The sequence below is a fragment of the Morone saxatilis genome, unplaced genomic scaffold (assembly GCF_004916995.1).
Source record: "Morone saxatilis isolate NCDOM2014 unplaced genomic scaffold, NCSU_SB_2.0 Contig15, whole genome shotgun sequence".
Classification (NCBI taxonomy): domain Eukaryota; kingdom Metazoa; phylum Chordata; class Actinopteri; family Moronidae; genus Morone; species Morone saxatilis.
The window spans coordinates 21,535,165-21,561,468 of record NW_023339707.1 but is presented as its reverse complement, the minus strand read 5'-3'; the positions used below and the strand labels follow the sequence as shown (position 1 = coordinate 21,561,468).

The window sequence follows — 26,304 nt, the reverse complement described above, 5'->3', positions numbered from 1 at the left end:
GCACAGCGCGCGCTATGTCTCCACACCAACAATAGAGCTCTATAGTCACCTGAACGCTTGCAGGAGAGTGGCATCGTGTAGATGAATCCTGACAGCTGAGATCTTCATAGTAATTAAAGTGTCTATATTTCTCAGAAGTGTCCTATTTTACAGTCTAGTTTTATTAGCGTCCATGCTCCACCTCTCAATGTAGAGTGTTGTGCACTGCTTGTCTTTTCCTTGGAGAGATCCCACTCGACCCCAGCCGAGCGTCATAACCAAAAGAGAATACGAGTTGCCAAGAAATGAGGATGGCCAGATGCATAATTTACAAATTTGTGACACAATCGAGAGACCGTGGTCAGATGTTAAGATCCATAATATTATAGAATGAATAACGATGAGAGATACATAAATATAGATATTATAAAAAGATGTCATCACTCCTGTGTGCGAGGCTCAAAATATAATTTTTTGATTATAAAATCAAAAGGCATTAAAAAGTATTCTTCACGTTGCTCACGTCCCGCACTCGCTCTAGCTCTTGCCACTGTCGCACAGCCACAACCACTGTTCCCTCAACACCACTTTGCAGCACTACGGCTGCTACCGGTGCGTGGCACGCCCGCTGCAGCCAGAGCGACACACAGCCATGTGCGCGGCGTGAGGCGCGACAGCGACAGACAACAGACACACCCCAGGGCCACGCAAACGACAAAAAACAAGAATTTTGTTAGCCATAAACACAACAAAACATGATCTAAAACACAACAACAATAACAGAGAATGTCTAACTTTGTATGAGTTTCAGAGGTGACTTGGATTACAAACGCGACTAACAAATACAATAAAACAAAAAATAAAAGGCAACTGAAAGACAATAGATGGCTCTGCTAGAAACAACACACATTCTAACCCCTCTCTACACACACCTCCTCGAGCTCAAACCTGAACTCTCTAAATGACGCTAGAGACACTGCTCCTGCTAACACACACAGTCACACTACAGACATATCCTACACATAAAAATGGGCGAGGTGAAAGCAAGATAGAACAATAAGAGAAATACAAAAACCAAGAATGGGTTTACTGTCTGAGAGCGAATATTAATTATATATTATATAACAGGAGAATACCAAGACTGACGACACTTTGGCGTCATGAACACGACACGATCAAGAGCAGAATAGCAGCAAACAAAAATGCAAAACAAATTAGTTAAAAAAAGATGCTAAAATGCTCCATTGAACTGATGGAAGCTGGAGATTTGGGACATAATTCACTGTCACGTGTTGTTGTATATATGCACTAATTTGAGTTTATCTGTCAATCAGGCCACACCCCAGCTCTGGCCTGTGCTCCTAACAAGGACGTGGCTGACTGCCTGGCTCTGATCCTCTCTACCATGAAGCCTTTCCCCCAGCGGGACCCTTCCTCCTGCTCCTGCTCCTCTCCCACCGTCTCCCCCTCCCCGGGTCTCAACTTGCTGAAGCACTGCGGCATCACCGCCACCTGCGCCCCCCTGCCCAGCAACGGCCTCCACAACGGCTACGTCAAAGACCGTCACGGTGCACCGGTCGGCCTGGATGGGTGTCTGTCTGAGTGAGGTCACGTGCCCCCCTCAGTCAGCTGCTATCACCATCATCACCACCAGGGGGGGACTCCCTTTAACATGGCCCCGAGGACCAGGAGAGCACCCACCCACATGTCTGTTCTGTGTATGTATGTGTTTGTGTGTCTGTGTGTGCGTGAGTGTTTGGTCTTCTCTTGAGGTGCAGTCAAACCTAATATGCAATTAGATCCCATTCCTCCATCTCCTAGTAGTGCTTAATATGTAGGGGCGGATTGCTCTACAAGGTCACTCAGATAAAGTGTGGCATCCAAAACAAACACTAGCAATCTGGCCATCTCTAAATCATTTAACCCTTTAAAACCATGTTGAGACAATTATATAACCGACATCTAAGAGCATGGAAATCGCTGTATCCTCGACTGTCTTTCTCTTCATATCATTCAGTATAAAAGTCATATCATGTTTAATCCGTTGTGGTGACCTTGTAGAGGAACATACAGCCTTCCCAAAAGAATGATCAAAGAGTTTCTTTGTTTGTTTTTTGATTTATTTTTTTCTTTCTTTTTTGTTTTTGTTTTAATTGTCCGTTAGCCTAGATTTTTATGAAGGAACCACACAAGGGAAAAATCTAAATTTTGCTTAAGAGTGCAATGCTTGTGTACTACAGTACAATCCGAAAATTTGGAAAAGGGTCACAAAGATGTTAATTCCATAGTGTACTTTAAATGTACGGCCTAGAATTGTTTGGCATTTTAAGATAATTTGGTAATGCTGCTGAATACATTAGCATGTCTCCTTCCAAAGGAGAGCCATGTTTCAGGTCAGCGCTGTAACATCGATTTGTTCTTAATGCTGACTTCATGTTTTAAAGATGCTAAATAAGTGTTTGTTAAGCTAGAATGTTTCTAAGCATATAACTTATGACCAAAGTTGATCAACACTATTATGGCTATAAATTATTTATTTGAGATGAACTGTACTGTATAGAGAAAGACAATAGATCTTGATATACCTCGTCAACTCGTTTAGCAGCTGCTTCATCTTCACCCAGGGTCCGTAGGCCTAATGTTCTCTTTTTGTAGGACTAGAGAACTACTGTAGGATAGTGACTGACTGAGGCCTTGTTTATTTCTAGATGAAGGCTTTACTAGTAATATCTGCCAACAACACCTCATCAAAGCGTCATATATCTGAGCACATAAATGAACAAGCCATTTCAATTTATTTCCCATCTCTTTAACAGTGTTTTTTGGAAAAGATTTCCGAATTTGAATGGCCTAATTATCGAAAGAGAGCAATCAGTTTTGGTTTTTAGGCACTCATGACGTTTTTTCTTTTGTGTTTTTTGAAGTTGAACTGGCCATTAAGCATTGTGGTTTTAACAAGCTCTCACTAAAGGAGTATTTTGTGGAGCTGGTAAACTAGTCTTAAACAAATAATAGCTCATATCTCAACTTCTCGGTGGTCAGCTCTGATCAATTTGAACAGATAAAGAGTATTGTCTGCTATTTTTATTGGGCAGTTTTCAAGCAATATTTTCTTTTGGCCTTTTTGTTTAACATTATTGAATAGACAATCACTGTCACAAGGGCTTTTGTTTCCCTGGAATGTGTTTGATTTTTCTTTCTTCTTTTTTTTTTTTTTTTTGCGTTTTTATTGTTTCATGAAAAATTACCTAAAGACTAAACGAATGGCTCTGTGTGTGCCGGGCATTTTACTGTCAGTGTCAACACAAATGCACTGGATTGCCTTTATGGCATCTCATGAAATGCCTTTTGACCCATGCCTTCCGTAACACATCATTTCAGTTGGATTGCGTAATGGCAGAGTATGATGAGCCCTGAGACTGATTAACTTTCCACCCATTTGATAGCAACAGCATTGAACCACAGTTGCACCATATTATCTAGTGGAAAACAAATTGCCCGGCATATCTTTATATGCCCCGGCATTATCAATGACCAGGGAGCTGATATCCCTTATAGAAGAAAATAGGGCTAAGAGGAAAATGAGAGGGATCTTTGCTTAGGCCAATACCTGTTGTTTAGATTTCAGGAATAGCAGAAATCCAAATATGTGCTTTTTTGGTGTTCATTTTGTTGTCTCCTCATCCCATTTCTGGTACTAAGCATACTAAAGATGATTGTATCGGACCACTAGAGCTGTTTGTGACTTTTAGATGTTATATCTATGCTATTTTGTCGTTTTTTGTTTTTGTTTTGGGTTATTTTTTTTTTTTTTTTTTCAAGACCATCTGCTGGTGGTTAAATTACACTGAGTCAGATTGTTTTCATTGATGTGATAACTTCATATCCACTGGTAATGAAGTGGCACAATTGCACACATTAGTTGACTGGATGAGAGATGAGGACCTAGACTAGGCTATGTTGTTAAATACCCCCGCGAAAAAGTCTTTAGTGTATTTTACTTGATTTTCTAAAACTGACTAAGTCCATTTCAGAGCAGTAATTTCTCAGAGTTAGTGTTGTAGATTTGTAGTTGGCATTTCAATTGACCTCCATTATTGATTGAAATGAAATGGATCTAATTTGTGACCCCCAGCCTTTGTTCCCTTGATCAATTTATCATTTCTACGAGAAGTTATATTATTATTATTATTATTATTATTATTATTATTATTATTATTAATATTAGGGATAGGTACATAATTTGTTTTGTAATCTCAGGACCTGTGCTGAAGCAGCGGGCAGAATTTATTAATCCAATCAGATCTCAGCAGGATGATTATGTCTACATTTTTGTTTGATGGGATGTTCCGTAATTTAATTCCTTTTTAACCCTAATCCCACAGCACTTAATTAGATAGTCAAGCACGCACTTTAGTACATTCAGGTTCTAAGTGTGCAAAATAGAGCAGATGTAATGTATGTACTTATGTTTACATGCATGTGTGTTGCTGCTGAATACAGGAAGGTAGGGTTGCAAAAGACAAGCAAAGGCTGCAACAAAATTGTACTCTAACAATGCATTACTTAAAAAAAAAAAGTGTCTCTAAGTACTTTGGGACAGTGTCCACTGCCCGCTGACTTTCTTTGTGTTATCTATTTCTGGGCAACCAGCCCAAAAAAAAAGTGACAAGGTTACATTACCCAGCCTACTGTTAATAATACAGACTTTGGCCTAAGTCACTTAAAGTCAGTCCAGTGATTCAACAGACACCTCAGGCAGACTCCTCAAAATACTCTACATACTCTCTCTGCCATCTGCAGGTGCTGTCTGTTTGGGCAGGGATTTTTTTCTCTTGTGATGTCCTTATCTGACCAGTAAATGGAGCCATTGCCCCTGCAACTATACAAGTTGCAACTGAATCCTTTTGTTGTATCACAGTATTCTTATACATGCTTTTTTTATTTGTGTGTACCAGTGATAACTGAGTGATTGTGCATGGAGCTAGATCACAATTTTGATATAGTAACGGTTGAACAAGTGGAGCATATACAATATATCTGGTGTCAGAAACGGAAAGCAATGAAAGGTCCAATTGTAGCAATAGAGAGTGTATGTAATCGTGTGCAGCACAAATATTGCACTGCCATCCATTTAGGCCAATTCAGTAAATCATAGCATAAATGCCAATGGAAGATTTAAATGCGGGTTAGATGTTATAATCTTTGGTCACAAATAAGGCCTGTTTTGCCAAAATGTGTCGAGAGAGGAAAACCTTAGTAAAGCAGCAATGGATTTATGCATATGTTCAAGCAGTTTACAGTCTGACCATCAAATCTGAGCCATGAATTTTCTGACTGAAATGAATGTAGGGTCAGTTTAGAGCAGGACAACTTGCTTTCTCCCGACTTTAAACTGTTGCTCTTCATTTGTCTTGCGTAGATATGATTATACAGGTAGCATGTAATAACTAATTCTCTACATATTATACAGTATGTGTAGTAGTCTTCCTGCATTGAGGGTCTGGATAGGTTTTGTTCTTGGCATTATTGTTGGAGTATAGGCCTGCTGTTGTGTAATATCGCTCTTCTTTCTCTATACATATATATTTGTGTGGAGTGTAGCCTACAAGGTAAACAGAGGACAAGAGTTCAGATGAATTTAACATTCATGTTCATCCATTCCATTGAGATTGCCTTACAGTACAGTAAAACAAGAGGGACGAAAAGGTCTACAGTAGATATGATCACACATACTCGTAAATAGCCTATATTTGACAGAAATGCACCTAAGCTACACCCATTTAGTGCCATAGAAACCTTTATTTGCCTTTAGACATAAATCATACTTACTTGGTCAGTAACTTATTCAGAAGTAGGCCGGATTATTACAGTTTTGTGTTTGGAGCTGCATGTGTTTTCACCAATTATATTAGTCAAAGAAAAACTATATAAATATTTGCATGGGATATTAGTACTTAAATGCAAGTATTCTGTTTAAAATTTGGTGTCGGTAGAAGTCTGTTGTATAATTGGACATTTTTGAAGAATATAGTTAGTCCCTTTGGTATTGGCAAAGCAATCCCTAGGTTGTGTGTTTATTTAACAAGATGGTTTATAATGTGTGTTACCAGGAAAAAAAAACATTTTTGATGTCCAAAAAAAAGCTTGGTATATACAATATAGAATTGATTTGCCTCAATGGATGTCTCGGTTCTTACTTGAAGTAAATGGCAAATTTCAATTCAACTCTCTGATCCACTGTTGAGCCTTTTGCCTTAAAAGCTGAAAAAGGAAATGATACCTGGCAGTACCTGATAAGTTGCATCACCTGTAGAGTTATGCTACTTGGTTGGATTGCTAAAAATAAATGAATAAAAAATTCTTGGCTAATTTTGGTCTTACAGACATCTTTGGGTGTCGAGAAGCACACAAATCAATTGAGGTAGCACATAGCTCAAGGTTGCCATGGTGCAGAGATTGTTCTGAGAGGTTAGGATATCGCCATATTTGCCACTGTGAATGAATGAATTCAGAATTCACTCGTAAACAATCAACTTTGGCTTCTCTGTCATCCAGAGCCAAAGGACACTGGGGATAAAAGTGGTGTACCTCAAAAAAAAAATATTGATGGAAAGGAAATTCTTATGAAAAATGCTTGTACAGCTATGCTAACAAAGAGTTAAAAAATTTTGTGATCCATCTTGTCGTGGGTAGTGTAATTCTGCTTAAACCAGCCTAAATCAGAGATGTATCTATGCGGAAGTGTTAGATTAGTGTCGGCAGATGTCTCATGTTTCCTACCTTACAAAGGGGCAGCGAACTGCACCTTGTACTTTTTATTGGACCTGCAGTTTTACCTCATCAGTGAAATTTTGTGTGATGACGCTGACATTTATCCTCTGTGATTTCTTCTCGTTTTTTCCTGATGCCAGTCGTGTAGATTTCTCTTATAGTGTGTGAGTGACTTTTCAATATATGCATGTCGAACCTAAAAACATGCACAAGTCCCTTTTTTTAGAACAGAAAAAGCATAGTTACCATGATTCAACATGTTTCTCTTCATTGCAACCAACAGATGAGTCTGTTATCAAGTGCAGGTCATATAGGGTAAAGGGTACAGTCTAATATAAGGTGGGGAATGAAGGTAGCTATAAAACTTTACCTCTGTAAGTCAAAACAATACAATTTTACTGTATGACTAATGCTAGTTTGACCACCTTCCCTGCCTGAACACTTGGTTATTAATCCCCCCCACCCACCAATAGGACCTGTGTAATATCGAGCACAGTGGTGGCATGGTGCCTTTTATTTGTTACTACCGAAAGGTACGGTCTTCCATTTGTATTTCCCAGAAGCCTTATAATGGGAAAAAGAAATTACACTGAACATACACAACTACAGTGGATAGGCTCATATTCCCTCTGAGCGTGATTATTTCAACCCTATGTGATCTGAGTTACAAGGAAAAAAAAAAAAAAAGCCTGAAAAACTCTTCCTGTATTAGTCCGGATTTCATTATGCATTTGCGGTGACTGAGTGCTCCCTTTTGGGTGGCAGAATAAATTGCACATTACTGATGCGATTTAGGGCACATCAAACATTGAATGGAGGGGGGATCAATAGTATGAAAGCACAAATCCAAAGAAGGCACCTCGGGGCTCAGTTGGCTCTCCAAACACCAAGGAGTGAAAAGAGCCTATAGACCAAATTTAGGCAAAGATGAGAGGAAAAAAGACACCCGACTCCTCTGAGTGCAGAAAACATGAGGTTTCGATTGTCAGTAACACACCAACTGTAGAAAGACCATCGTGGTGGAGTTTCAGAGCTTCTTCTGACTGTTCTTCTCAACTCTATTCATCGACAATTAGTAACTTCACAATACAAACCAAGTTGTGAAACGATGCGGTACCTGCGCTCAAGATCAAGTTTAGGCAAGCTGTTGTGACTGTGTTGCAAATTGATTGTAGAGATTGTTTTGTGTTTATTTAGGGTAGACTGACTACAAGTAGGGTTGCAGTAGTAGCTGTGTGCAGTGTTAATAACAGTGTGATTATACTTATAGAAGTGACGTAACATTTGTTGTCTTGCCACGACATTAAGGCATGAATCATCTTCTCTAAAGCTGACCTCGTTTGAAATAGACAAAAGATAAAAAGTGCAATAACCTTTTGTTTATCATTGCTTCCTCAGTTGAGAAAAAAAAAATTATTTAATATGCCCTTTCTGTTAACACCAAAAGTCACTCGTCTGTAGCAAATGAAGGATTTCAAGTGGTCCTCTTGTTTGTATTCAGAGAGGTGGCATTTGATAGTGGAGTGATATTCCATTCTTAAAACTGTGATCAATGTCCAACTTTAAAAGCTGCCTGCTCAGAGAAAGGACTGTGCACAAGTTGACTGGTAGATATGAGTAGGTGCTTTTTTTATTTCTTTTTTTTTTTTATTTTTATGGATGGACTTTGATAGTATTGTAGTTTGGACTTCTGGTTTATTAGCCGGTAGACAGGTTCATTTGCATGTGTAGATGTGTATATGCATCCTCTTCCTCCTTGAATGAAATGTTTTCTCAAAAATATTTAGACCTGCTGTCAGTGATGTATGCGGATAAAAGGAAATATGAAATGCCTTATATTTGTTTTCAATGTTAAGCATTAAGGGTTCTACGTGTCCCTCCCTTTTCAGCGTGTAGCCTAAAGCTTGTACAGTTAAGAAACTCATGAGATTTATATCTACTGTATAGCCTATGTGTTTTCAGAATTTGTTACTTGGAGGTCCTGTGATTGTGATTTTAGAGAAACATTCCCCTTGAAAGTGCCGTTTGTTTTCACCAGCAGAGGATGCGTCTTTGGGGTGGGGGCTGAAATGTATTTACACGAAGGAAAACAAATGTTCGAAACACTTTCCAGTGTTTACTGTTGAACCTGTTGAACTGAATGACACAAAGTATTTGTGCAGGTGAAATAAGGCAGCAATCTTCTGATGGAGCACCTTATCGACTTGCTCCTTCTGTGAGCCCACGATGGAAATAGTCTCACTACCGAGCTTGATTACTCTAAAGCAGAGCCATATCAGAGAATTTGCCCATTAGGAGCCCCCTTGAATGTGCTATTAGGAATAGCCTACTGTAGGAAAGGATGTATACTGCATGTTCTGTGACATTTTTAGTAGTGGTAGTCCCTTTTCATGTTTTTGTTTGTAGTCCGCTTCACTGTAGATGTTGCCAACTCATTGCAACTCACAAGCTATTAACAATCCTCTCACAACTGGACTTGAAGCAGGCATTGATCTGCTGCTGAGGCAGCCTTAATTCATGACAAATTCAAAAGAAGAAAAGTGATTGATAATGGGTTGCCTGTTTTTACATTGAGTGGCTTATCTAAGGTGAAATACAAAGGAGCCCTTATTATGAGTGGAAGGACTCTGAATCAGGGCATGTGATGAGTTACAATCAAATAGTTTCACAGTGCACCTTCACACACACACACAAAAAGAAGTTGGCTCGTCCACCCAACATTCCAAAGTTGATTTCATTTTCCACAGTCCTGTCCCACTGATTGAGGAAATCTTTTTGCTTTTTTGCTGGTGAATGAAGTGGGCATGTGTGTCAATGACAGGGTTCCCTATTTAGCCTAACGCTGATTACCTCATTTACAAAATCTGCAAATATACTATTCTACTGTGTGTAAAGGAGTCAATGCCATCACCAGCAGCGTGGTCTCTAGACCTGTGATGACAACAGGACCAATGAAGTTAGCCAATTTTAGAATATGACCAGTCGGGAAATATAGGGTTTAAGACACTATTCAAATTATTATTATTATTTTTTTGTAAGGCAGAATGGGCCTCTAAGATTTCTTCAGTTAGTAAATCACCACAGCTGCTACACCAGTCTGCATCTGGAGCAATCAGGAGAGATACAGTTTTGAGATTTTTGTTTCTGGGATGTTTTTTTAATTTGGTGGTCAAATCAATATTGCACATTACATTATTTTAAAAAAAAATGAAGGGGAAAATTTCAACGCTACAGTTGTTACGCAACCGCTCCTGAAATGCCGACTGGAATAGCAACTGTCGGCACTAGCATGGTTCAAGAAGTCGAGCCGAAGCCTGGTGTTTCTCGCTATTATTTTAAGTGAACGATCATGTTAGCATCACTTGCTGTTTTTCAGTAGCATTTCTCCTACCTCCTTGTTTTGCAGCCTTGAGTATTGTTTTTGTCTCTCCACCTGTTCTGACAAAAAAAAAAAGTCTATTCACAGTACGGGAATACAGATTTATCATAAGCAATGGTAGTTATACATAAAAAGTGTGCTTGGTTGTGCTGTATGTGTATATGTCTATTTGACGTTGGAAAAAAAAATATTTATGAGAAGCATTTATACGACAAAATACCACTGGAATGTGAAGCCAGACAATGTTATGATGCAGATTATGATGATAGTCTATCCCCTTTAACATTCAGTGGCGAATGGTCAGAGGATTCCTCTTCTTGAAAAATAAATAACCATGCATTGGCTTTTTTTTTTTTTTTCATTTTAACACCATGTATTTCTTTGGTTTCCTCTGTGCGTATACTTCCCTGTCTAGCCCTATAGTGTACATTATTTCAACGTTTACAGCTTCATTCTGGGTCAGCCATCGATTGCCCTGCAGTTGTAATGATACCACAGGTTGTCACGAGGAAGATAGTGAGGTGGATTTGTAATTCTGTACGAGGGCGAGTTTGAGCCCCTCTAGCCGTATGCCTTTGAATCCATTTGTCCACTGCGAACCAAATTCTGCTAGATTTTAAGCGTCTGTCTCCACACTGCCCTGACATTTTACATCCAGTTTGACTACAAGGGGTACAGGACAAGGTGAAAGGTTTGAGGTTTTCTGACCAGGGCCCCCCACCCATCCACTGCCCCCTCCACCACCATGGCTAATCCAGGACAGGACCACCCCGCTCCCCGTCACCCACCCACTGTCTCACCTAAACCTCAAGCCATTCATTTTTCTGGTTCTGTTTTTCGACAATCAATCTCTGAAACCACTTGCCTTTGCTTATTTCCTTTGGTGGTGAACATGTGAATGATTAAATTGTTACCCAATAATGTCTAAATATAGTAAAAGATCATTCACTGTTTTTTTGAAAAACCTGCATCTGTACTTTCTTGGAGTTTAAAAGAAAAAAAAAAACATATTTAGCTTGACATTAAACCTGAATCTATTTCTATAAAATGCTTTGCTGCAGCCAACTTGCTCTTGTCATTCAGCTATTTGTGGACATTAAGGGTTGTTTGTGTTCTAATAAAGTTGCTACATGCTGAAATATTTCCTGAGTCTGGAGTTATTTCTCTTGATAAAGCACTTGTTCAGGGTTTCATTTTCACATGTTTTATCCTGAACTAAAAGCTGCATGAAGCTTTAGAAACTTTCCTTTATCTAAAAGAAGAGTTTGAGTCAAGGTCTTCATTTAAATCGCTGAAAATGCTTCTTCTGAATGAGCGTTCTTTGGTTTCACATCTAAGTGTTATCTTGATTGAAATGAGGAACTGCATGAAGATGATGAAGCAAGAAAAGAACTTTCGATTGGACTTGGTACTGAAGGAAAGGGTTTGAAGCACTGTTGGTGTTTCAGGACAATAAATTGGTTTACTTTCAAGGGGTATTGAGCTTACTGTGTCAAAATTACATCGTCCAGAACAGTTTGAAGTCTACACCTTTACCAATGTCCTGCTGACCTGCAACTGGGGGAGAGGGTGGTAAGGCGTCCAAACCACTCTTGAGAAGGTTGGGCAGCACCAATGGCCTCTCTCTCCCTGCCCAAACTAAATCTACTAGGAAATGAATGTACAAGGCATCTCAGCTGGTAAAACAAACTGTTAGTATTTCTCAGACACCTTGTGAACATTAAATGCCCTGCTCAAGAGGGGGGAGCGAATGAAATACTTGAACTACACTCTAGAACATGAAAATAATATTTTATAGTACAATGAATGAACCTTCTATTCAAGTGTAAAATCCCATATTTGGATTAAAGAACATGGTTGACATGGTTGAACTACATACTGTGGCAACACAAAAAAAGAAAACTATAAATTACTTGCAGTAGCCATTGTGCATTAACTGTGCTCACACTGCCTACTGCCCTGGGCTGGATTTCAGTTTAACACAACCAAATGGTCTCGTTAAGAGTAATTGTTGCAATGCTGATGAAATTTTTTTTGCGGGGGGTGTTGCAACATGCCGATCACACTGTTAGGCGAGTGATGACTCTATTTTCAGGTCCAGCTCTCTTCTTATTCTCACACTCTGCGTGCAGTGTACCGTCTGGCATGCTGGGCCTGGGCCTGGTTTATTTCCTTCCTGCTTTACCTTCACCTCACTACAGGAGGAATGCAACAGTGGCATTGGCGCGAAAGAGGAATCTCAGGCGGTTGTTCGGTATCCGGGCAAAACCTGACACTGGAATGTATTTAATCTAAAAATGCACATCTTTCACAATGGAGAAACAGCATATTCACAAGCTCATCATGGCTCGTATACTGCTTGTCTCCTTTACGGTGCCCATGGCAGCATAAGTTTCAGTGCTAACATGCTGCTGTTTCACATGGGTCTCCTAAAAATAAATCCATTTTACCACATGTTTTAAGAAGAAATACACATTACAAATACATTTACTTCAAACGTGGCCTAAAATATAGACAGGACAGATAGACAGACAGGACAGCAGACAGACAGATAGATTAGATAGATAGATCAGACCTAGATAGATAGACTGATAGATAGATAAGATAGATTTAGGCAGACATATTAGGACAACTAGATGATATATTAGACAGACAAGACAGGACAGACAGACAGACAGACAGACAGACTAATAGATAGATTAGATCAGATAGATAGATAGTAGATAGATAGATTAGATAGATAGCGCAGACAGGACAGATAGATAGATAGATAGCATAAGATAGATAGATAAGAATAGATTTAGATAGATAATGATAGACAGACAGACAGATAGACAGATAGATAGATATATAGACAGACAGACAGACAGACAGACAGGACAGACAGACAGCAGGTAGGACGACAGACCAGACAGATAGATAGATAGATGATAGATAGACAGACCGCACAGACAGACCAATCAAAAGCTCCCTGTACTCATAACGTCATCGCCGCGTAACGTCGACAGCAGAGTAGGATGTAACGTTAGCACAGGACGTGGCTAGGGAGCTACTAGCAACAGTAGGACGTCCGAAAATACCCAACCATCGTCACTAGGGTCTGTTTTACTGTGTGTTCAAGTAAGTACACGACTCGGTTACAATGTTTTCTCCTAACGTGGCTGATTGTAAGCCGCCGTGTGTCGGTGCAGTTTGTCCAGACTGAGGTCTGTCTGGTTAGCTCGGTGGCTAACATCCAGAGGGAAACCGTAGGCGATGCTGCTGTGATCCAGTCAGCAAGCGTTAGCCACCTTTTAATTCACACCTGAAGTCCAGCATCGGGCTGTTTATTCCACCCGACACCGGTTCGCCTCGCACTGAACCCGAAGACAGCGCGGTGTTTCAGGGCAACGCACACAGACTCTGTCGCTAATGTTAGCACGGAGGGGCTCGCTTGTTTTGAGTGCGATGGGAGGAAAAAAAAAAAAAGGAGCTGTAAATCGCCTCCAGACCGGTATGTTCTGCTTTTCACTGAAATCAGGTCAGCCACCAGTCAGCTGGGACAACAGGATGCTCTCCTCAGATGTTGGAGCTCGGCTGGTACACACAAGTCGGGGGGGGGGATAATGATCGTAAAGCACGTCGCTGCTGGGCTCTTTAGTGTGTCTGAATATGGCTGTGTGCTCAGTTACCATTCAGTGCCTCAATACAAACACAAAACGTGTTATTCCGCTCGTTTTTAGCTTTTTATAATGTTGTCCCAGTAGAAAGTGTCTGATTAGGACGAGGAGGCTTTAAAAATCACAAATGAACTGCATTATATTCATCATTCATACATTACATGGCTTTACATAAGTTCATCTAACCACCAGCTGCCCTGTAGTCTCTTGGAAACCAAATAACCATGTGATAATCTATTTTTTTGTGTTGCAGGGGTTGCCTGTGTCTCTTTCACCGGACAGATTGTTTCTGCCAGATATGAGGAACCAGCACTACATCAAGAGCTGAATGGGAGCATTTGAGGCCTTTTGTGAGTGAGGTAGTCCGAAAGTATTTGTGTGTGTGTCTAAAATACCTCGGTTAAGTAGTCCGAAAAACCTAATTTGCATGGTTGTGTGTTGATCAGGAGGTTGAGGGGTCCCAGTAATGTACCATGGGGTACGACGTTACGAGGTTCCAAGGGGAGGTGGATGAAGACCTGCTGTGCCCTATATGTAGCGGAGTGCTCGAAGAACCGGTGCAGGTAAGCGTCCGTCTGAAGGATCACCCGCCCTGAACTGTATCGGCGTTTTTTCCAAAAGTGTGATTTGTGTTCTCATTCTCCATTTCAGGCTCCACATTGTGAGCATGCCTTCTGCAACGCCTGTATAACACAGTGGTTTGCGCAGCAGCAGATTTGCCCCGTCGACCGCACGGTAGTGACGCTTGCTCACCTCCGGCCTGTGCCCCGCATCATGCGCAACATGCTGTCCAAACTTCAGATCAGCTGTGACAATGCTGGTTTCGGCTGCACGGCCACGCTGCGGCTGGACCAGCTGCAGTCACATCTCAAGGACTGTGAGCACAACCCCAAAAGGCCTGTCAACTGTGAGGAGGGTTGTGGGTGAGTGGCTTCCATGTGACCGAAAATGACCTAAAAAAAAAAATAATACTACATTTAATATTTGCTGTAGATTGTTTATGAATATATGGTTTGCAGTGTGTGACCTGTCCTCTGCATTGTAGGTGTTAAAGCCTCTGTTTTCTCTCCTGTTATTTTCTCGCCACCGCCGCTCTTGCAGGCTTGAGATGCCCAAAGATGAGCTGCCCAACCATAACTGCATCAAACACTTGCGGAGCGTCGTCCAGCAGCAACAGACAAAGATTTCGGAGCTGGAGAAAACTGTGGCCGAGCATAAACACCAGTTGGGGGAACAAGTAAGAATGTTTGCCTGCTCGCTGATTCATTAGCCACTTTGTGAGCCCAGTACTGAATAATGTTGCTTACAAATGTGGAACTGGTTCATATTGACAGAGTTCTACTCAGTACTTACTGTAGTTCACTCTAATTCAGTTACTAAAATGCTTTTTGGGATTTGGGTTTATTAAGTGCTCAAAGCATTTGGTTACAGATTATGATTATTGTTTTGTAGACTGATCACTTGAGTGTGATATGTCTGTGTGCTACAGGTTGGTATGGAAGTAGAAGAATATTTATATATGATTATCGTGTAACCGTAGATGGCACTGCTATTACAAAATATATTCTTAACAGCTGGCTTGAAATCTATTGGAATCTGACAAAACTTATTCAACTGAGGAAAATCTAATAAAAGTGAGTGAAGGGAAAGAAAGAAATTGAAGAAAATTGACGAAAATATCTCACATTCTGATCCATGCAGCCTCTTAAAGCAGCCACTAGGCTAAGTTAATTGAAATAAATTCCTTACTTTTAGGAGATTTTGTGAAATCAGTCTCTGAATGATGCGTTTAATTTCCAGAAACGTGACGTTCAGCTGCTAAAAGCCTACATGAGAGCAATTCGCAGTGCTAACCCTAACCTGCAAAACCTTGAAGAGAGCATCGAGTACAATGAGATCTTGGAGTAAGTGAAATTCCATTATCTCCCGTACTTTGTATTCTAATTTAAAATAATATAAACTTTATCAGGGAGATGCAGCTGTGGCTCTTATTTTTTGTGGTTTATCTTCTCTTCAGGTGGGTGAACTCCATGCAGCCCGCTAGAGTGACACGCTGGGGTGGCATGATCTCCACGCCCGACGCCGTGCTCCAGGCAGTCATCAAACGCTCCCTCATCGACAGCGGCTGTCCTCTCTCAATTGTGAATGACCTGATCGAGAACGCCCACGAGCGTAACTGGCCGCAGGGACTAGCCACGCTCGAGACACGGCAGATGAACAGGCGCTACTATGAGAACTATGTTGCCAAGCGTATTCCTGGCAAGCAGGCAGTGGTGGTGATGGCCTGTGAGAATCAGCATATGGGGGAGGATATGATCCTGGAGCCCGGCCTGGTCATGATCTTTGCGCACGGAGTGGAGGAGATCTTATAACTGTACGGCTTGCTGATTCAGAGACAAGTGGGGACGTTTTGCTTGGGGGTTTGCTGTGACGAGTAGGTTTTTCCTTGTTGGAGTGAAACCTCCCTGAAAAATCTGGCTTATTTAAAATAAAATCCTATAACAGGCTCACTCCTAAGCTTGATACCTATGCCTTAAAGTAAGGACAAATATATTATGAACCTGTCGAATAGAAACTTAATCTGACTGATATCTAAGATAAAAGGTGAGATGTGATGTTTACAAGGTTTATATTTGGTGCATTATATGATCTGATTGTTCTGCTCCATGTCCTAATATAGTAATAAGCTTGAACCCCATGTTTAATGTCCGCAGTTGTAAAAATGCTTGTAAATACAAATACTATATTGAATTATAAATGTCATTCTCTTATTCCTCTCACTGTAATTAGATTGTGATTTTTGTTTATCTCGTTTCTGTTTTGTCGGCCTGTGTTACTGTCTGCAGGGACGTTGGCTCGGAAGATTTTTTCACGTGCTTGCTTTAGCGTTTAGTTTCCTGTGAATATTTCACAAGACATTGTGCTTCTCAGTTTAGATTGTCTAAACCTTCTGTGCCATTTGTTTTATTTATTGTGTTGCCTTTTACACAAAAATGCTTGAAGATGTTACCATTCGATGTATGGAAATCTGCCTTTTTTGGTGCATTTGAAGTTTATTGCAGGAAGAAAATCGATTTTGTGTTTTCTTTGTTGCCTCAGTTGTATATATAGTCTGAATGTTGGGTCCAGTTTAAGTGTTAAATTTGAAGTTCAACATTTGGGAATTAACTATGTATAATGAGTTTTAATTTGACAAATCATAATGGGTCTCTTGATATTTTAGGTGATCCATATGTCTTTTTTCTGATAATTGAAGTATAGACATTGATCTTCTCATTCTTCACAGTTAGCAACCGTCTGTTCACTGACATGTCACTAAAAACCCATAGCTTGGAGATTGTAAAAAATATTTGTAAAGTCACAGATACGGCTTTTGAGAGGTAAAATGTTTCACCATTAGTCACTTATTGCTGTAGTAAGACAAACGAGACTTCAGACATCCGCTATAAAAAGCCTACACAAGTGCGGTAAACAGATGAGTTCGGATTGTGCCCTTTATTATTTTCCCTGTTAATGTTTTTATTTGTTTTGTGTCTGTTATGTACTGTGCTGTACAGACAAGAAAGTAATAAAAAATGTCAAACTTTATCCTAGAAGAATGTATTCTCTCGTTGGGATAACAAGATTTTATATTTAGCATTTTAATTAGGAAAAAATGCAGTTCCTAATTTTACCACACCATGTCATCAGAGATCTGCAGGGAGGTACAGTTCTTAAGGGCACATCAGCTTAAAGCATTATGTAAAAACTTCAATCTGGAGAAAATGATTGCTGCTTTTAAAGAAATCAGGGCAGTGAGGAGGCGATGTGGCATGTGAAGTGCTTGTTGATCCAGGTTAAGAATATGGAGAGGAAAGTTTAACCACAAAGATCAGAGGGAGGAAGGTCTGACTGCTTTGACCTGACTCAAACTCCTTTCTCTGTCTAACCCAGACACCCACATGCTTTCCATGTCTGTTATCCTCTCTTGCCAGCCTTGTCCTCATTGTGGAGCCTAATCCCTCACCATTGTGGTCACTGGAATGTGAAATCATGTGCTTTACCAAATACTGTGGCTCTGTTGTTGTCCACACACATTATTATGAGATGTGGTTGGTGCTACACGGCGTACAGAAGGCCCCATACTTAGAAACATGGTACACCACAGAATAAGTTACGGAATATGTTTCAAGGACCTCAAAACATTTCTACAAGCAACACATTCATATAAAATGTACAGCATAAATATGAATGCAGTGGTGGAGGAAGAAATCAGATCCTTTACTTAGTAGTAGTAGTAGCACAAAATGTAGGCTACAACACAAATACTGGATGATGTCAAAGTAGCAAGGCCGCACTGTAAAAATGCTCTCTTACAAGTAGTCCTGCATTGAAAATGCTTCTTAATTAAATATTAAACTTCTAAACAGAAGCATAACGGTCACTGTGGGATTTTATTTTATTTATTTTATTATTTAATTAGTGAAATAGCAGCTATAGCTGTCAAATTAATTTTTTGATGTGGCATGAAATGGAAATATTCAAGTAAAGTACAAGTACTTCAGATTTGTACTTCAGCGCACTATTTTAGTAACCGTACTTTGTTATTCCACCGCTGCCCAATACTCGCTTCTGATTGGCTGCCGGTGACCGTTAAACTCATTCCCTCCAATCACCGCGTTCTAAATCACTGCGCAACGCGCGTCAAACCGCTGGTAGCCATAGCAACGACATTTATGAAACGTTAGCGGTTGAACTCCTGGTGAAAAAAACAGCCGAGTCATTACGTTAACAAATTAATGTGGTCAGCTACTCAGCTAATATATAATAATATATAATATATAATATATATATAATAATGTTTTGGTCACTAATAATAGCTGCTAGCTATAAAAACTTAAATATTATAATAATATAAACATATCGGTGGAAAGAGTGAAGTGTCCTCTGCCAGGTTGGGTCGCTAACATTGTTTGTCTTTGAGAGATTTATTTTTTTAAATATTTTTTTATCAAAACCCTCAGAGAGAAGTAAGTGTAGTACTAATTTGTGGGACTGTATATGGTGGCGCCAGAAAGTTATTTTTTTTTTGTGTGTAGCCTAGTGCTGCAACCAAGACTCCACATGCGCAATGGAGCATCAGTTTGTGTCATAAAATGCTTGGTGTAACATTATATACATACATATATATATATACATATATGTATATAATGCATGTTATTTCCACTGCCACGCGTTACAGCTGCGCAAATGCAACGAAAACACGACTTTCTCAACTTTGCAGATGGATGCACGCCGGTGTGACGGGTGTGTATTGGTTAGCAGAGAGGGCGCAGAGAGCAGCTGAGGCGGTGCTTGACAGGAGGGATCCGCTCTCTCACAGTCTCCCTCTCTCTCTCTCTCTCTCTCTCTCTTTCTCTCTCTCTGCTGTGCATTTGTTCCCTGCTTCCACACCGACCGACCGACCCACCGACCTGCAGCCCTCCGTTAAAGTTAACGGCCACTTCGCTTCGCATCCGAAAGGCAGCGTTTTGACTTTTTTTTTGGCTGCAGAGCTTTTGCACCGCGACGACTGGCTCGACAACGGAGGCTGGCCACAGAAAGGTAGAGTAATCTCTAAAACAAACAAACAAACAAACAGTGAGAAGGTCCGGACTCGGCGTACTGATGGAAGTTTAAATGCAGCTCCGTTTAGCTGCAGATAAACGACAGTGAAAATACGGGGCGATCCTTTGAGCCTGTTATTGTGGATTTTTTTATGGATTTTATGTGAAATCCAAGGAGGTGCATCCGGTAAACAGCTCCGTGCATGGGATTTTTAAAGAAAAGAGAAAAAGAAGTGTGTTAATAACAGAGTAATTCACTCAGCCGAACAACAACCAGCAGGGCAGATCTATCGCATTTTCATGCACGGCCCGCTGCCTCTTCTTTTTATACCTCATAAACGCATCATTTCAGTTCCCTTTTGCCGTGTTTCATGATTGTTAATGTCAAGCTACTTGAGTTACCCGTGGGAGAACCCTTCTCTCAGTCTATTTAGAGAATTGAGCAATTCATCTGTCAGAGTCGAGGCTGGTTGAGCTTTCAGGGGTGTCTGAAGTATCTGAGCTGTCATGTCTGCAGATACTCCGGCGCAAAGAGCTCCACTATATGTTTTATTTAATCCTCCCAACACATGCTACAACTCGATATGTCACCAGTACAGTTTTATAGTGGAGGGTTTTCACTGTGTGTGAAGTGGATGATGCTGTCACTGCTGTGTGGTCTTTATTTTTTTACCCCTTTCACTGTGTTGGACTGCAAATAGTGAATGTGACATTCAGCCCTCATGCAAAACCTACTGAAAAGCCATAACAACATATAGCATAACATGGTTTTTTCCCCTTTTTTGCCTGCATGAGCAACTTTATTTCCAGGTGGCTCTTTCCTGGTTGAACTGTGTGCTCATTACGAGCAGGTATTTTGAGTCCCAGTGGTATTCATCAGTTTCTAGCTGCAAGAGAGTTTTCAGGCGCAGGCAATCAATGCTGTAGTCAGGTCAATTGTCCCGTTGTTAATGTTTACATCAGAGGCTAGAGGCTGTAAATGAACTAGAAATAAGCCCATTTTTTGTTTTGTTTATAAGTGTTCTGCTATGTGGCGTCGCTAGACCGATCAGAGAAATGGCACGAATGCCTTTTGTTTACAGGCTATTTCACTTCTCTAAATACAGTATTTGTCTTTTCCATTTAGCCTTCACTTCCTTCATTATCATCACACTGAGTCTGCCTGAATCCTATATTAATGGCTGTGGTTTTTAACCCCTTTGGTTCTTATAAATAAACTGTCATACTGGTTATTCAGTATTTTCTTCTCACGTCATACGAGGGATTAGAATTGGCCTTTTGAATTCTCAAATGCTGTAACTTATCGCATCACTCCTCTCTCTCTTGAGCTCATCTATTCATAGTTAGAAGGTGATTCACTGGAGCAAACACAATCTTCTTTGTGAAGATCCCGGATCTCTGAATTACTGAGACGATAGTGGAGAATACTACGTCAGTGAGTTTCAGATTGAATGATTTAAAAATGTTATTTCATTTTCAGTCTCGGACAGATCTGTGGGGGCGAACCAGGCGAGACTCCTTGATACGCCAAACTCATCATAAAGCCATGTGGCTGTTGTATGACAGCTTGTACCCTCACAAGTCTGGGCAGGTTTGAGGGTTTTTTTTTTCCTCTGTGTGGTGGCGTGGTGTTCTACAAGGTTGCCTCCACATGAAAAAAACTATTATGTAAGTCACATTCAAGTCTGAACTCCGAGTGATGGGCAGTCCTCACTTTGAAGCTGCGGAGAGAGCAGTGCCTCGCCTACATTTTCAAGAAATCTGTGATTCATGTTGTGGTGAATGCCTTTTGGGTGTTTTTTTTTTTTCTCTCTCGTGTTTTTTTGTCTGATTTGTAATCCATGTTTATTGTGTTCAAGTTCCCCTAGTATCTCTACTAACTGGATCCTGTTGTAGTTTGCATATCACTCAATTTTTTTAATGTTAACATACAGCACGAGGGGAAGCCCCTTTTTAGACACCATGTCCAGTTGTGAGCTTGCCTTTTACTTATTACTTTTGATCCTGCTTTTTTATTTTCATTATTTCAATCTTACACTAGCCAGATCTGTATTTTTCTAAAGAATCCACCTATCCAGGAACATGCATAACAACCTGGATGGTTTTGTCTACCACACATTTGCCAGTAGAGTAATATCTACTATACTGAACTAAAGTAAAGATGTCAAACAAACAGAGGAAGTAGTGGTTAGGAGCTGCAGCTCTAGGGATACATAAATGTGAAGAAGTGGCTTTTTGTAAAATATTACTGCTGTTTTGTAACTTCTTGCTCGGCCTGCGAAATGACCTCTTCAGCAAACAGTCCATTTATAGTAAGGGAGTATTCCCCTGTTCATGCAATGAGTCACAGTAGCATCTGCATGTAGAATGCAATTTAGAGCGTGGCCCCTGTCTTTGAAGGTCAAACGAGGCTCCTGGCGTGGGAGGAGGTGGAGAGGCGAGGGGGGGAAGACTCACAGCGACGGACTGGGCTCCCCCTTTCCCTGAGCTGAGCTGCTCCCTCTCTGCCTGTGCCTCCTCCTACCTGTTAGTCACCCGTGGCAGCACTCTGACGGAGAGCAGCTGATGGAGGGAAACACTTTCCATAGCAACCAAGCATGTCCGTCCTCTCTCTTCTGTTAACCTGATGCAATCCGTACACACTTCAGTGTAGAGAATTGTTGTAGTTTCAGGAGGAAAACAAATGGCCCAACATTAGATGTAGACTTCACTTCACAGAGAACCTACGCAGTGTTTTCCAACCACAGAATGACGGAGTCTATGGCTTGCACTCTGCAAGTGTTGCAAAACAGCAGATTTCCTTGACACAGGGCGTGGGCGTTATGACAGCTTGCACAAACATTAGCCTGTATGGAAAAAGGTCATCCCCGAGTGAAATCGTAAAGAGAGTGCTTTATGGTTATGGACACGTTTTCATCGAGAAGTTGAGGGTTCGTAATGAAATGCCTGGCATGTGTGACTGAAAATGCCAACTCTATTGTTCACGCCAATCCCCCAATTATTTCACTGTGTGAGTTATTATAAAGCTGTTGCTTTGGTGTTTTTCAGTTGAGTGGTCAGAAGTAAAAGGCTTGTGTCAGGCTCTAAACAGACGGTTTTTTAGTGGCTTACGGGGGTGTAGATGTTGCTTTCACAAGCCGTTGCTACTTGAAGAACCACTTTAACATTTAAATTGTTCTTTACTGCTATTTGAAGAACCACTAGTGGCCCCGCACAGAGCAAGGCCGCTGTAGTTCTTGTGCATATCGGCTCAGAACATGTGCTGCACCATTTATTCTGTACTGATTATATGGAGCGACATTTTGTTCAAACAAAATTATACCTCAGACAGTCTGTCAGTAGAGCAAACCAAAGTAAATCACACTGAATGATGGCGATGTGACTCCTGTTAGCTCACGTTTAAATCTTTCTCATGTCTACACAACAGAGTGTCTATCCATCACATAAATGTTTCTATAAAGCAACATAAACATGTTCCCTCGTAAAGCATGTAGCATTTTACTTTAACAGTGTAACCTTATTGAGAGCCAGCCCAGAAAGCGGTTGGTCACATGGTCTATAATAAGTCCTAACAAGCATTTGACATTCCTCAAACCTCCTGAAATATTTATACTTGCTTCAGTAAGCTCATTTATTTTGTTGTTTTTTCAAATCCAGTTGTCTCCACATCCCACGTGGAGACAACTGTACTCTGTACATATTGCACTTATTATTTATATCTTCTCCTCTAAGTGCTGGAAATGCCTCTTCCTGTGCTTCATGTTCTTACTGATCCTGATTCCTACTCCACGTTGTGCATGCAAATCATTATCTAATCAGGAAGTGAGGAATCAGATTACTCAGATAGGCTTGAGATCTCGTCGAAGCAGACAATAATGATGACACTCGGGTCGGTAAGGAGACAAAATAGACGATGCTGCTCATGACATCACACTCCTCTGGAAAGCATAACAACAGGAAAGGAAAAAAACAACAGCCAGGAGTCAGCTAAAACAAGAGGTGTGCTTGATGCCTATTTTTGGTTTATTTATAAGACAGTGTTTGAAGATGGAGTCAGGAGCATATTTTTAGAATAAACAGTTTTGGGCTGTAATCAGGTGATCAGTAGCAGATGGTGTTTCGTGATTCCTTCATGTGTCACTTCAGTGTCGATGCAGACCTGGCCCATCTGATCGGCTGCATAAACAAGCACTAAGCCAAGCTACTGACCTTTTTAGGGAATTAACAGAGGACAGTGTGAACCTAGTCCAGTGACAGCAAATGGATTCATATCACATGTAAAGAGTGGGTGGGTTTTTTTTTTTTTTTCAGTATATTTCATTTCTTTTTCTCAGTGCGTTCTTTGTCCCTTAAGTACTCAGATTTTCTGTTCAGTGCAGGCAGCCGTCACTGATATCTGCGTTGGCTGCACTTTAATGTGTGATAACACCTGTGAACAACAGTGTGAACAACACAATTACAGTGAGGTCCTATTCATCAACCTGGACTGAAAACCACCACACAGTATTTTATCTGGTCTTGTATTTGTGTAAGTGATGATAGAACGCTGTTGATATCAGACATGATATGATATTTACTTATTTAGTGGCCCGTGTGCATTTAACAATTCAAAACTGCTACACCATATTTATTATATTTAACTCATTCTATTTTAAACTTTTCCCCCTCGTAATATCCTTAGTAACAATCACATTAAGTGGGGAATTACCAGAATTGCTACTAGATACTTGATTTTAAGCCAGAAGGCTGCTCTTTAAGGACCATACCAGTTTTTTTTCTCCCCTTAAGTACACACCATTACTACTGACCGTTTTCCAGTACATGCTGTTAAGTTTCTCATTCTCAATCTGCCTTTCCTGCTTTATGTTCCAGCCTTCTGTCGCCATTAAATTCCATACAGTATTAAAATCAATTAGCAGACTATTTAAACTTTCTTGATTTGTGTACTCCCACAGAGTGGTGAAAAAGCTGTATTTATTGTTTTTAAAGAGCCATAATGAGTGCATGGTAATGCAGGTGAAGTGCAGATTGATTTAGAGCCTTAACTGCATTACCCCATAATGATAATGTAATTTAGACAGAGCCTAATGCAGTTTGCTGTGATGGATAACACAACTCAGGCTTCAAATGTCAAGAGCTATGTTAAGTATTTGTGAGAGAAATCATGTAAAATCAGTGTTGTTCAAAGCCTATAGACTATATAACGTTTGCTTAATAAGTGATGAATAGGGGTTAATTGTAAAACATAGTGTAAAAGGTAGAGGTGTAACAAGTAGAGAAGAGTCATAAAGTCAGTCAACTGACTCAGTAATGTCCGTAACACAGCGACATCTATCTAAAGTCTGCTAACATTAACAAACATTAGCCACCATAAGCTACTGGTCATATCAGACCGAGTAAGACTGTAGCAACAAAACCCTTGAGAGTAAATTAAATAGAGTAAGAGTGCATTTTATTTCTTCGTAAGTCAGAATTCTGTTTGTAAATGTGTTATCTTTAAAAATATTACAGTCCTGCTTTAACATAAATATTCTATTAAACACTCCTCTTACCAAGAAAGGAATGCATCAGTGAATCAGAAAAGCATCTATGCTATTTATTGGTGCTTATTATGACAGACTGCCTGGAAAGATCTTGGCTAACAGATTGTAATTGCCTTCCATATTGATTATCAGCATCTGCATTATGCATTCTTTAAACTCCGTATTGATCTGTACCTATATTTGTTACTGCAACATCTTATCGGCATGCATCTGCAACAGCAACAGGATGTCAGGATGACGATTTTCTCCACTCCATTAACTAGTTCCTTCTCTTTTTTTAATGATTAATGAACTACACATTTGTTTGCTTGTTTTCCTGTCATCAGGGAATCTTCTACCATTATGTTTCAACAGCATGTGTTTCTTCTGATGAAAGTATTCATAGGAAACCCTCCAAATGTTTATCCAGACTTCATGCCTCCGACTTTAGAACGACGTGCTAGGCCATTGTTCATTGCGATTGCAACCACATTTTCTGTGTCAGATTCAAATTTCATGCTCGCTTTTAGTCTTGTTTGACATTTAGGTCTCTTCCTTTTGTTTGGAGGGGATGTCCCTTAACAAGCCAGTTTGTTTTTTTTCGACCTGTCCACAAGATGTTATTGTTTATCTCTGTATTTTAGTACAATACTTCCTTGTACTTTTTTGGGCTAAACTAAACCAAACACTCCGTATTTCTGGTATTCTATAAATCGAATGTGGGCCAGTGAGTATATGGAAAGAGACAGTGGGTGCAGAAAATCCCTAGAGCCGAAGTACCATGGGTACCTTTAGCCTGAAATAATTCAAGCACTAGACTTTGGCCCAGTTTTAGGTGGCTAGTTGCATGTTACTGGTGAGAAACGTAAAATAAATACAGTATATAGTCATGAGTACACAAAATAGTTTATGTTAATTTCAGAGCATCATACAAGGAAATAAAGACTGTGGGTTTATGAACATGGACCACAGTTAAATGTAATGGTGGTTACCCATAAAAACCTTATTTTATATGTTCACCAGAATGTTAAAAACAGATGCACTGCAGATGTTCTGCACATATCTTCTACATATCCTCTTACAGATACTGACTTCTGCCTCTGCTTCACTCAAACTTTGGATGTTGAGTGTAAATCTCCCTGTCTACAATCATGGATTTTTACAGTGCAAGTTGGAAGATGCTATCTTTTGCTTGCAGCCATGCTTTCATGTTTTACAAAGAGGCAGGCTACTGTGCACCCACCTTCTCTTTTTTCTCCGTCTATGTCTCACTGTTTCTCTCGCCTATGCACAGGCAGGCAGTTAGTGCAGAAGCAGGCACCATGTCCACCCCCACAAACCCAGAGGTGAAGGAACTGAGCCCTGTCGACTTTATCCAGCTACAGCAGTACATTGAATGTGAGTAC

General features: G+C 40.3%; 3 protein-coding genes across 4 annotated transcripts in view; all 3 read left to right on the top strand.

Moving 5' to 3' along the window:
- ankrd52a (ankyrin repeat domain 52a) overlaps positions 1 to 10,207 on the top strand; it is a 17,305-nt gene extending 7,098 nt beyond the window's left edge. The window contains exon 21 of the mRNA XM_035655988.1: positions 1,298 to 10,207. Coding sequence (XP_035511881.1) covers positions 1,298 to 1,585 — 288 coding nt within the window. The 3' untranslated portion in view covers positions 1,586 to 10,207. The remainder of the gene's footprint in view (positions 1 to 1,297) is intronic.
- A 2,916-nt stretch (positions 10,208 to 13,123) lies between these two features.
- On the top strand, positions 13,124 to 17,384 carry rnf41 (ring finger protein 41). Of its 2 annotated transcripts, none has more exons than XM_035657256.1 (7): positions 13,124 to 13,252; positions 14,045 to 14,141; positions 14,238 to 14,354; positions 14,443 to 14,714; positions 14,893 to 15,028; positions 15,592 to 15,695; positions 15,809 to 17,384. In XM_035657256.1, the coding sequence occupies exons 3-7, from the start codon at positions 14,265 to 14,267 to the stop codon at positions 16,161 to 16,163; spliced, it is 957 nt and encodes a 318-aa protein (XP_035513149.1). In that variant the 5' UTR covers positions 13,124 to 13,252; positions 14,045 to 14,141; positions 14,238 to 14,264; the 3' UTR covers positions 16,164 to 17,384. The 2 variants fall into 2 exon arrangements, with proteins under 2 accessions (XP_035513149.1, XP_035513150.1); XM_035657257.1 differs by having other exon boundaries at positions 14,045 to 14,150.
- Positions 17,385 to 19,164: 1,780 nt separating this feature from the next.
- The window catches only part of dgkaa (diacylglycerol kinase, alpha a), a 17,195-nt gene continuing 10,055 nt past the window's right edge, over positions 19,165 to 26,304 (top strand). Inside the window, exons 1-2 of the mRNA XM_035656612.1 lie at positions 19,165 to 19,374; positions 26,193 to 26,296. Of these exons, the coding sequence (XP_035512505.1) occupies positions 26,221 to 26,296 (76 nt within the window). The 5' untranslated portion in view covers positions 19,165 to 19,374; positions 26,193 to 26,220. The remainder of the gene's footprint in view (positions 19,375 to 26,192; positions 26,297 to 26,304) is intronic.

Excerpts from the sequence above, each read along its gene's own strand:
- rnf41 (XM_035657256.1), top strand. The coding sequence starts at position 14,265 with ATGGGGTACGACGTTACGAGGTTCCAAGGGGAGGTGGATGAAGACCTG. Across the intron at positions 14,715-14,892 it reads AACTGTGAGGAGGGTTGTGG|GCTTGAGATGCCCAAAGATG; the intron begins GTGAGTGGCTTC and ends CCGCTCTTGCAG. Across the intron at positions 15,029-15,591 it reads AACACCAGTTGGGGGAACAA|AAACGTGACGTTCAGCTGCT; the intron begins GTAAGAATGTTT and ends TTTAATTTCCAG.